Source organism: Boleophthalmus pectinirostris, unplaced genomic scaffold (genome assembly GCF_026225935.1).
Source record: "Boleophthalmus pectinirostris isolate CB_2022bp ecotype Guang Dong unplaced genomic scaffold, ASM2622593v1 HiC_scaffold_5, whole genome shotgun sequence".
NCBI lineage: Eukaryota > Metazoa > Chordata > Actinopteri > Gobiiformes > Gobiidae > Boleophthalmus > Boleophthalmus pectinirostris.
In genome coordinates, this window is record NW_026571404.1 from 32,810,532 (window position 1) to 32,823,126 (window position 12,595).

The following is a 12,595-nucleotide window of genomic DNA, read 5'->3' on the forward strand; positions in this document are numbered from 1 at the left end:
TGTCCCGTGAAGAGGCGGAGCCAGAATTCCAAAGTGTCCCGAAGCTCCTCCCTCTACGTCACTCTGGGATCGGCCGAGTAGAGACGAGCACCGCCGACAGCTACGGGCTTTTGGCAATAATCTGCTCGTCCCAGGCAAGTAATCTGCTAATAAAACCGGTCGTACGCGCACAGTTCCTTATGCGCGTCTTTTGCGTTGGATAACCGCCTCATAATTGCGTCTGATGTGTTCCGCGGCGCCTTCATAAAGTTACCAGCGATGCTCTCTGAACTACGGCGGAAACTTTTGTCGTGAAGGCCTGTTATTTGTAGCAACAGGTCAGCGGCAGAGCCGGGAGAGCATCCAGCCCGTAGATCTGCGATCCTACGGCATTACGGGACATCTCGGGACTGATTTTTTGCTTGTTTGCAGGACGGGACCCCGTAGCGAAGCAAGAGTAGCCTTCTTCCCATCGCGGCTTTAGGATCTGGGATTATCGAGCTCCAGAGCCTTGCCGCTTTCGTCGAAACTGTCGTGGATTCATGCTGAGGGCGAGCTAAATGCGGTACGAAGCTAAAATGATGCCGGTGAGTACGATTCACTTTAATCAAATACACCTATGCGTGCGCTTTTGCTGGCTTGATATGCGCCAGTTTGTTGTGGCTGCTCTGATCTGTGTTCGCGCGGTGCTTTAGCGTTACCTGGGCATTTAAATGTCCGTGGCGTGATGGTGCTCTGTGGCATCTCTATGGCAGCAGTGCACCGGGCTATTGTAGTGTACGGGGTTATTGCCAGTGTCATTACGCACGGGTTTTTCTTCAGCTATTCAAGTCAGATCTTAAGGATTTATCTTATGTCTTATTTTAAAGGGCCCATATCGCTCAGTTCTTTTCTCAAACACCCAGTTCCACCTTATAATGTCAACTCCACTATGCTTTTAAACTGCAAACACCTTCACTAAAATCATTTGGATAATTTCAGCCCTGGAATTGTCAATCTCTGCTGAACTAAAGGTAAAGGGTAGTCGCTTAACTATTGCTTCATGACATCACAAGGTGGAGCAGAGCATTCTGAGCTTTGGAGATGTAGACAGACTAATAATAAAGGATTATTCAAACATTTGTGAATAAAATAAAACACAGCTTCAGGTAGATTTTTGAAGAGTCAATTTTGTGTAATACAGGACCTTTTTAAAGTGCATATGACAGGTTTTCAGGGTTTTCTAATTATCACTTGGTTCGATGAGTAAATAGTTATCATAGTTTTACATCAGTTAGTGGAGAATACATTCAAAAATAGAGGAAGTAATTGTGAATTCTAAAACAGAATACCTATCCTATCATCGATGTCATCAACACACAAAAAAAAAATCCACCCAGTTTACGAGCAAGGAAGGCTTTGTTCTCGCAGTTTAAATCTTCATTTAACAAAATAAAGGTGTGTTGTGTATTTTTATTAGTCTAATCATAATAGTCTTGGCCCTTGCTAACATCATGGTTTGTAGGTCACATTTCTGGAATTACCTCTATATTTCTACAGGAAGTATTAGGAAGTAAAATTATAAACTTCAACAAAACTAAAAAAATTGCGAAAAAAAAAAGTTTAATTTTTGATCAAATCTTGAAATATAAGTGTGTTAACTATGTTTTAGTAAAATGTGTAGTCCAATTTGTCATTGTTTAACACACAAACCTTGCACATTTAAGATGAGATCACCTTGTGCAATAATACGAGAAGTGCTCCACTGTGTTTTTAAACTCTATACGACTTTGATAGAATCATTTGGATCATTTCATCTTTGGAATTGCCAATCTCTGCTGAACGAAGGGTAAATGGCAGCTCTTAACTTGAAAATTACCACTATGTGACATCAGGTGGAACAGACCATTTTGAGGTTTGGCGATGTAGACAGACTAATAACAAAGGATTACTCAAACATGGTTTACTTATCATGTTTTTAATGAGATAACAGCATTATAACACAAGCTCACAAGAATCAGGTTTATGTAATATAGGACCTTTAACCTGTCCTTGCAGCTTATGTCATTCTAAAAGACTTCTACAAGCTGCGGGCACATCTATTCCAATTGTTGTCAATATTGTCAATAAAAATAAGACCCATGTGTTATAAAATGTAAAATACCAGTCTAATTGTTATATTGAGCTACTTTAAAGCATAACATTGCATACATAACATCTCTGTCATCAAATCACAACCATTTTAATTAAGGCAACCCAACCAGACGAGTGTAATAAAAGCACTATCTCCGCAAAACACTAGCGTCATTGTGCACACGCAGGACAGCCATGTGGAGGTTTAAAGTGTAGTGATAGCAGTCAGATGAACTGCACACAAAACCATTCTTCAATGAGGGGCGAGCATAGTGCCTTATCAGCCCGTTGCCAGTGCCTGAGCTCCATACAATGTGCTATTTACAAGAGTCTCCCAGGACGACAACGTGGACGCTTAAAGATCCAATATTACACAAAACGGACGCTTGTGAGCTTTGAGTCATGTCACCTCATCAAAAACATGCCTGGAGTTGTGTTTTGTTTCATACACATGAGTAACCCTTTATTATCAGTCTACATCTTTAAAGCTTAAAATGCTCTGTTCCACCTTGCGATGTCATAAAGTGGTAGTGGTAGTTTTCAAGTTAACCGCTACCTTTTACCTTTAGTTCAGTAGAGATTTATAGAGTCAATTCCAGGGCTGAAATCATCCAAATGATTCTAGTGAAGGTGTATGGAGTTTAAAAATACAATGGAGCACTTCCTGTACAATCACATGACATCACAAAAGCGTTTTCTGAGAGAAGAACTCAGCCTAAATAAGCCGGATTTGTGTGTTAAACATGTGTGAATGAAACAAAACACAACTCCAAGAATGTTTGTGACAAGAAAACAACATTACAACATACTGTAGATTAGAAAAATAGTGTAATATGGGTGCTTTAAAGTGTAACAAAACCATGGCTCAATGAGGGGCTAGTATAGAGCCTTATCTGCCTGCTGCAACTGCCTGAGCTCCATACAATGCGCTAACCAGAACAGCCATTTACAAGAGTCTCCAGTGGGCTTTGTGCATTGAAAACACTGACCCCCTATTTACCCCGGCTGCCAGCAATTACGCCATTACATGCTACACCAAAGAGAGGGTCACGAGTTATAGGCGTAATCGGGCACAATAACTCAAGGGCCAGACAGCACGGGGGCCATTTTATGTTTACCAGGGCCAAAGCAGAACAAGCTGTCAACATAATATACGTGACACATGTGGGGTAAAAGGGGCAAGGTTGTACATGTACAGATATTGATAGCAGATGGAATGAATGGTTACTTAAAGGTACACTGCGCCTTTTTTCTCGTGGAGGGTTTGCTATCCACTTGTCTCCGTGGAGATGTTATTGCTTTGCCTGGAATGTTTCACAGTATAGCATTAAACCTTTCAATCTCCATGGAGACCAAACCAGAGTAAGTTATAGGTGAAATCTGTGGAGAGGCAACCCCGCTCACAGTCAGAAGGGCTGATTTTCTAGATGTTTTTGAGTTTTAAAACCACCTGTAAATGAATAAATGTAAGTTAGAGTTGTTTAATGTCGTACTGCGGAACATTTCAGCCCGAGAAATGACATGCCCACAGAAACAAGCAGGTGGCGGACTCCCAATCAAAAAAAGCTACAGAATGCTCCTTTAAATTTGTACTGCGGTATTTCTTATGGTGGGTTCGCTGCGTGCTTGTCTCCATGGAGATGTTGTTGCTTTCCCAGGAATGTTCCATGGTGTGACATTAAACATTTCCATCTGGCATTTATTCATTGCAGGTGTTTCTATTGCTCAAAAATACATGAATTTCATCTGTGAATAGGGGCGACTCTCCACAGATCTGAACTGTAATGTAATGTTGTGTAGTGCTGTAACCTGCTTGTCTCCCTCGTGATAAATGGGTTTGTTTTATACTGTGGAACATTCTAGACAAAGCTGGAGATACAGTAGTTCAGGATGGATCTGAAGGTTGGCGGCTCGAGTCCAGACACAAGGACAGGTGAATGCTTGTCCGTTTCTGTGTGTGTGGGGGTATGTGCGTGTGTGTAAATGGGTGAGCAGTTCCTTGAAGTATGGCAAACCCTTCACTAGAAATGTTAAGCAGTGCACCTTTAAATGACTGGGTTTTTGAGTAGCACGGAGAGGTCAAGAGCTAGACAGGTGGAAGTTGCCAGGTGAAAGGTGGAAGATGAACAAAGCTGTAGTTCTGGAAACGCAAGCCTGTGATTGGCCAGAGACACAACAATGAGTTAGTGTGTGCGCGCAAACATGTGACCTCATACATCAAGGGTAAAAGTTCACGAGCTAAGTGAACTATTGTGGAATTTGACATTTCAGTAGTTTTGAGTTGTAGATTTATTTATTTATTTTTTGCTTTGAGTTGTAGATTTTTTATTTATTTATTTATTTTTTTTGCTTTGTTGAATTTATTGAATTGAGCAAATTTCATATCACAATTGTTAAAAGTCCTTGATTACACAAAACTGACTCTTGTGAGCTTTAGTCATGTTATAATGTTGTTACCTCATCAAAAACATACCTGGAGTTGTGTTCTGTTTCATTCACACATGAGTAATCCTGCATTATTAGTCTGTCTACATCTCCATGGCTTAAAATGCTCTGTTCCACCTTGTGATGTCATGTAATGGTAGTTTTCAAGTTAATACCTGTCTTTTACCTTTTGTTCAGTAGAGATTTGGGAATTCCAGGGATGAAATTGGCCAAACGATTCTAGTGAAGGCATATGGGGGGAAAAAACACTGCGGAGCACTTTTTACCACTGTATTACCACATGACATTACAGGGTAGAACAGAGTGTTTTCAGTCTGAGAGAAGAACTCTGCCTAAATATGCAGGATTTGTGATAATTTGACATTTGAATTTCCCCAAAACAAGGAAGGCAATTATTTGGATGGGATATTGCTCTCAGATACGGGAAGAAGTCAGAAGACAGGATCAGATGTTGAAAGTCAATGTTGTCAGTGGAAAGTACTTATTTATGGATTGAAATAATTAGCTAATTAGACAGGACAATTTATAGCTTTTAATTCAGCTAAGAAAACTGAGAAGTGATGCATCTTTAGTCAAAACAATGGCTTACCTCAGACTGTTACAATCAGCTGTTGGCTCATGACCTTCATATTGTAAGAAATGCACTCAGTTACTTAAAGGGCCTGTATTACGCTGTGATCTGATCGATATAACAATGTTATTTCCTCATCACAAACATACCTGGAAACTGTTTTGTTTCACAGATATTTAACACACAAACTTTGCATATTTAGGCTGTTCTACCTTGTGATGACATGTGGTACTACATGAAGTGCTCCACTCCATGCACCTTCATTAGAATCATTTGAATGATATCAGATCTAGAATTGCCAATCTCTGCTGAACAGAAGGTAAAAGAAGCTATTCACTTAAAAACTTGTACTTCATGACATCACAAGGTGGAACAGAGAAGTGCCTCCTCTCAATTTCATTTCTCTCCAGCAACAAGGTCAGGAATCAGAATACACTAGGACGTTCACAAAACCCTGGAAGTGCGAGTTCGGGCACCAGCCAGTCAGCGAAGAGCCATCTACTGCTGGTAATGATTCCCGAGACTGAGGATTTAAAGCTGGAGCAAAGAGAATGTTTGTTGAATTTTATTAAAGGGAAAGACGTTATTGCCCTTCTTCCTACAGGATTTGGGAAAAGCCTAATAAACTTGTTAGCCCCGTTAGCAGCACATTACATACGTCATGACCAAATAGCAGCGATTGGTTAAATGAAAAAAAGTACCCGCCTACTGTTGAGTGAATGAATTCTAATGCTGAGAGGTCAGACTAGACTAGTTTCTACTAAGTGAAACCGGCTTATGAATCAGGCTATGTAGACAGACCAATAATAAAGGATTACTCAAACTTGTGAATGAAACAAAACACAACTCCAGGCATGTTCTGAGGAGGTAACAACATTCTAACATGACTTAAAGCTCATAACAGTCAATTTTGCGGAGTGTACTAGTGGGACCTTTAATTGTATCTGTGTTCTTGGCACAGATAAATATAGAGATATGTATTGACAGGGAGCTGTGCAGCGTAGCCAAAAGTAATGTTCTTGTGATGGAGATGATGATGCTGGTGATGACATGGCAGATGGCCGAGCTGAGGCCAGCAGAGTCCGGGCCAAACGTGGACAGCTCTTTGTCTTATAAGTCCTCTGCGTTTGGATTAGACAATGCAATGTCAACATGAGTTACAAGGTGCACCGGAGGATTATGGATTGGAAATGGTCAATGGTCCAGTTTAATTACAGCGTATGACCCACTATGTAAACAGCAGTTGGTTTCCTGAAACAAGACAACATTACATCATTATAAGTGTCAAATTAGGGGCCTATATTTCATTTTCATTATTTTTTTTTATTTGAGAAAATTGTTACACATTTTTAAAATAAAAACTACAGAAAAAAAAGGCTATTTAACTATAACAGCCCATAGAAAATGTAAATCAGTTTTAAAGGTCCTATATTATGCAAAATTTACTCTTTAAGCCATGTCATAATGTTACCTCTTCAAAAACATACTTGAAGTTGTGTTTTATTTTATTCACACGTTTGAGTAACCCTTTATTATTAGTCTGTCTACATCTCCAAAGCTCAGTATGCTCTGTTCCATCTTGTGATGTCATGAAGCCTTAGTTTTCAACTTACTTTTTACCTTTAGTGCAGTAGTATGGGGTTTAAAAGCACAGTGGAGCACTTCCAGTACATGACATCACAAGGTGGAATAGAGTGTTTTCTGTTTGAGAGAAGAACTCTGGGTCTGTGTGTTAAACATGTGTGAATGAAACAAAACAACTCCATGTTTTATGCGTTTGTGATGAGGAAAAAACATTTTAACACAGATCAGAAAATTGCATAACATTGGCCCTTTAATATCCCAGGTAGATGGGTCTCTTCCTCATTCCTTCCCTGTTACATGATTCGCTTGTTTTGTGGCTTTTCCAGCTGATAAACCCTGCATTCTCCAGCCTCCAAGTGTGTAGTTTTGCATTCTTTAACCACACTGTAGTCTCATATCAATCACTGGTACTGTTTTTCCTCTTATAGGTTAACCACATGAAATAAAGCTATAGCGCCTTTGTCAGTAGACTTGGCGGAGTTGTCATGTGAGTGTGAATTTGAGGTGGTGCATTGTCCTGCCTTATATTGCTGTGTGTGTTAACAGAAACCTGAGCCTGGCCACCACCGACTCTTTTGTTTACACTGTGGGAGGGCTGGGACTGCTTACGTAATTGTACAGTCTTATGGCACAAGACCAAAGTATTCAAGGGTTTAGACCTGGTTTCAGTTTATTTTTTGTATCTGCAACTTTCATAATGGATGTCACGCATGGCTATACTGATACTGTTGATTTGACCTTTTAAAAAAATTAAGAGTGTAACTATGTCCATATCTCTCGGTACGGTATTTATTGCGTTATTTTGTAGACTTTTGCTAACTACAACTATATGCTACTTTTTCCTTTTAAAATGCCTTGACAAGCCTTTGGTTCTGTTGTAGTACAAAGAATTAAGATTTTAAAGTGCTTATAACAGTTATTTCTTCATGTAGTCTGCACTTAAACAAAGCAAAGGATCATGGTCTATGTAGTTCTCTCTGCTTTTTTTGCTATTGCTGCACCATAACAATGAATTTAAGCAAAGATACTTGTAATTATATATAACTTATATATATTGTGACAGCCCCTGATATTACTCTGTGACCATTTGTTTTATTTATTAAACTGAGTAAAATTAGAATTAGAATTTTAGTGACTTCATATCGCAATTATTAAAGGTCCTATATTACACAAAATTGAGCATTAAAGGTTGTATGGAGGATTTTTTTTGTTTCAAATTGTCAATGATAGCATTATAAAGGTGCAGTAGCCTTGTAATTATGATGACCAAAAAAAAGAGAATAAAAATTCATCAACTCTGGACGTGGTGGGGCCAGCTAAACATTTGCCAATAGATAACAACACTGCCTCGTTATCTGTTAGCTGACAGGCTGTCAATCAAACTCCCTACGTTTCTAGCATAACTGACTTGCCTGCGCGCTGCCGTTACGTGGCTTACGTACGCCTGTCACGCAGTCCACAGATGCAAGACGCACAGACGCTGTTTACTCCACCAACGCAACAGTTCTTAGCGGCTTTTTTTGACCTATATCTTCCTCGCAGTTAGCACAAAGTTTGTTGCAATGGCAGACAAGAATCCAGGAGCAGTTAGCCCCAAAAGAAAGTCCGTTTTTGAGGTCGCTGAAAGAAGAAGACAAGGGGAAAAGCAGCGAAGCCAAACTAAGGTGATTCTTGTAGATTCATTCCAGCGATGGCGCGACTGAAGCAGACGAAGGGTCTAAAGACTGACGCATTGGTCGCCAAATTACTCCTGGACAGGTCACTTCTGCTTATTATGAAAACGTACTTTATTTCCAAGAGCTAGACAAACGTTTTTCAGGACACGAAAGCGATATCCTATGTCTGAAAACGTAATTTTCAAGGCAAAGAAAGAGTCCGCTTGCTGCTGCGTGTTGTAGCTAGTTCATTTGCACGGAATCTCCGCACACCCTTCTCTGCACCCCTTTCCTGCTCCTCTCCCCGCTGCCCGATCCGCTCTTCCCGCTGCTCCTCACTTCTCCGGGCACGGAATCTCCGCGCACCGCTCCCCTCTCCTCTCTCCTCTCCCTGCTCCCTGCTCCGCTCTTCTCCCTGCTCCTCACTTCTTGTCCGCGCACGAAATGTCCGCGCTCCCCCTCCCCCCGCTCCTCACTTCTCCGCCTTGCCTAACCAACACTGTAGTTAGTTGTTTACAAGTCATGTGCAGCGCACCGGCTGTAAACAAACCTGTTTCTGGCGTAAGGAGGAGGCGTTTCTACGTAGGGAGCTGTAGGGGAGGGGGGGTGGTTTCATGCATGCGCAACATTTGAAAAAGGACAAACAGTCGCTGGATTTCTCGTTCCTTGGAAAATCCTCTATACAACCTTTAAGCCATGTGATAATGTTGTTACCTCATCAAAAACATACTTGTAGTAGTGTCTTTTGTTTCATTCACACGTGTTTGAGTAATCCTTAATTATTAGTCTGTTTACATCCCCAAAGCTCAAAATGCTCTGATCCACCTTGTGATGTCATGTAATAGTAGTTTTTAAGTTACACCTTTTGTTCTGTAAAGATTGGAAATTTCAGGGTGTACAAAGTTTTATCACGCGGCATCACAAGGTAGAACAGAGAGTTGCCGATTTGAGAGATAAACTCAGCCTAAATATGCACGGTCTGTGTGAGAAACATGTGTGAACGAAACAAAACAAAACACAACTCCAGGTATGTTTGTCATGAGGAAACAACATTATAACATAGATTAGAACAGGGGTCTCCGACCTGTAGCTCGGGAACTACCAGTAGCTCCTTCCTCCTTCTACCTCCTTCCAAGTAGCTCGCCAAGAGATTTTTGAATTATACATATTGGGCTGAAAAACTCAAATTTGATTGATAAATTTCCTATTTCCTTTGTAAATGTATACATTTTATGCCAAATTTTGTACACTGATAACTGGATAATGGGTTATGTTTTATAGACATCTAATTCTACCTCATCTTTAGCTTACCATGGTGCTTATATTTACAAAATTTCTGGTGACCCCAAAAATTAGTAGCTGTCTGACATTTTTGTTTACAAAAACTAGCTCACAGAAGGAAAAAGATTGGAGGTCCCTGGATTAGAAAGTAGTATAATATGGGCCCTTTTGCTTCCAAATATATAAGGCAGGTGAAAATACACCAAAACATGGCAATTAAATTAAGTAAGTAAGTATAAAAAAAATACTCAAACTCAAGATTTATATTTTGAATTCAGACTTTTATTTTTGTTCCTGTCATGAAAATGCACAATAGTACAATGAATAATAGAAGGCATTGACCATCCACCATGATTAGAAAGGAGCAGAAATAAAGAAAAAAGTACAGAGGAAAAGTGTAAAAAATAAAATAAAATTAGTTAGACTCCGTTGCAGTTGTAATTTGGTTGTGTTAAACTCGGTACACCTTCAGTAGAATCATTTGGATCAATTTGGATTACTGTAAAAGGTAGCTGTAGCTTGAAACCACTTCATGACATCACAAGGTGGAAGAGAGCATTTTGAACTTTGGAGATGTAGACAGACTGATAATAAAGGGTTACTCAAACATGTGTGAAAGAAAGAAAACACAACTCCAGGTATGTTTCAGATTGGGTAACATCATTATAACACCACTAAAAGCTCACATGAGTCAGTTTTGCGTAAATATAGAACCTTTTAATGTTCATTCTGTTTTTTAATCCAAATCAAAACCAACCTTACCAACATTTTTTTCTTTCTTTACCTTTGAGTATCAGTTGTAGAGTTAGTACAGTATCAGCAGGATTTCATTCATAAAAAGCAGTTATACTAGTGGATGCCCTAGTCAAGCCCAGTCTTTTATTTGTACAGGTGACTCATGTTTACTCATCCCAAATGAATGGAGTTTTGTACACGTCATAGGAAAGGAATGCTGTACCTTAATCGACCTTAATTAAAAATTCATGAACATAATGAATTTGAGTTTTTTGCTTGTTAAAAATGTATGAAAATGAAGGACAAAGAAAAGACTGGAGAAAGAGAGATTGCAGCAGACTTTTTAGCCAGTTTCTCATTTTGGTTGATGGTGGTCAGTTTTACTTTACATGATTTAGTGTTTTCACATTTTAAAGGGCCCATTTTACGCTATTTTCGGATCTATGTTATAATGTTGTTTCCGTTTCACAAACATACCTAGAGTTGTGTTTTGTTTCATTCATACATGTTTAAATATGCAGGATTTATGCGTTCTTCTCTAAAACAGAAAACACTATTCCATCTTGTGATGTCATGTTGTAATACATGAAGTGCTCCACTGTGTTTTTCCACTTTCAACTAGATAATTTCATCCCTGGAATTATGCATTTCTACTGAACTAAAGGTAGCTGTAACTAGGAAAACTATTGCTTCAGGACATCACAAGGTGGGACAGAGCATTTTGAGCTTTGGAGATGTAGACAAACTAATAATAAAGGGCTACTCCAACATGTGTGAATGAAACAAAACACAACTCCAGGTATGTTTTGATGAGGTAACAACATTCTAACATGGCTTAAAACTCACGAGTCAATTTCGCGTAATATAGGACCTTTGACTTTTCATATAGCAAACTGATGCCAAACACTCTTCTCTGATTTGGATTTCAAAAGTTTCGAAGCACTTAGATAAAACACAAAATTCTTGGCTCTATTTTGAAATTCCTGGAGTTTGGCCATGGCTGCTATTGACACTTGAAATACCTCACATTCCACACCTGCACAGCTCAGTATCAGTACAGAGCTCCTGTTTTATTTCCTTTAGAAAAACTCAGTCAGAATGTGCCTCAAATGATTCAACCAGATTTTTGTTTACACAGTCTGCTTCTGAGTTTCCCTGGGATCCTGTTTTTCACATGGTTTTCATTTTTAGGTCACTTAATTCTAAATTATTTAATGCATTTGGAAAACCAGATTAAAGTGATTTGATTTAACTAATTTTACTTTGAAATCCGTAATGAAGGATTGCCAAAATTAGAAACCGAATAAACATGAAAATTGTTTACCCTGTAAGTTCAAGACTTCTACAAACATGTTCTGAAATCCCACTGTTTATCTCAACTGTTAATGCTCCTAATGAGATATTTAACATTTGAATTATCAACTTAAAGGTGCTGTGTGTAACTTTTCTGGTCAAACAGTATGACATTTACTGCTTTTCCTAGAATGTTACCCAGCCCATCTATTTTACATTCTATTACATGTGTTTTTTATTGCACAAAAATATCTTGAATAACATGCATTTCGCCTCTGTACTGATCTGACCTGTAACTTGGCTTGTTACTTGTCTGTCATCATGGAGATAAATGAGTTTAATGCCATACTGTGGAACATTTCAGACAAAAAAACATCCCCATGGTAGAGCTGAACAATCTATCATTTTGAACTGAAAATAGAGATCTGAGACAACACGATTTTGGGAGCATCAAAGCCACTTTTTTTTTACAGTACACCTAAAGCCCAATTTTAAGGGTGAAGTATAGTTCTGCATTGATTCAACGCACACTGTTCTCCGTCTCCTTGTCACCATCGTTTTTGATTTATGGGTCTGTGTTGAGGTCTATGCGCCACAAAGTAATTCCCCGCCACAACACTAGGAGGCTAAGATTTAAACCATGAACCGTCTCCAACAGGTTAGAAGTACAGAACAGACTCCCCATCATCAGCGCATCCCTCTGTCACAGGAAGAACACAGATATTCCACTGAGTTGTGTCCTTTAGGAGCAAGCTGTTTTTTTCAGTTCTTATAGTTTATGCAAATTAGCCATGTAGTTTTAAGTTTCTTTAAGGTTTATGTTTCTGTAAAACATAAACAAATGTGTGCAATCAGTCCAGCTTCAGGACTCTAGTATGATGTAAGTTTCTATGATGTTTGCAAATGTTCATTTGCACTAAAGCTTAATCGCAATCGCAAT

At 39.1% G+C, this 12,595-nt stretch overlaps 1 protein-coding gene across 4 annotated transcripts in view; it reads left to right on the plus strand.

Moving 5' to 3' along the window:
• Nucleotides 1–10: 10 nt before the first annotated feature.
• tp53bp2a (tumor protein p53 binding protein, 2a) overlaps nt 11–12,595 on the plus strand; it is a 62,699-nt gene continuing 50,114 nt past the window's right edge. For 3 of the 4 annotated variants that reach the window (XM_055162980.1, XM_055162982.1, XM_055162983.1), the window contains exons 1-2: nt 144–317; nt 412–566. In XM_055162980.1, coding sequence (XP_055018955.1) covers nt 540–566 — 27 coding nt within the window. In that variant the 5' untranslated portion in view covers nt 144–317; nt 412–539. The other variant, XM_055162981.1, reaches the window with a different exon arrangement.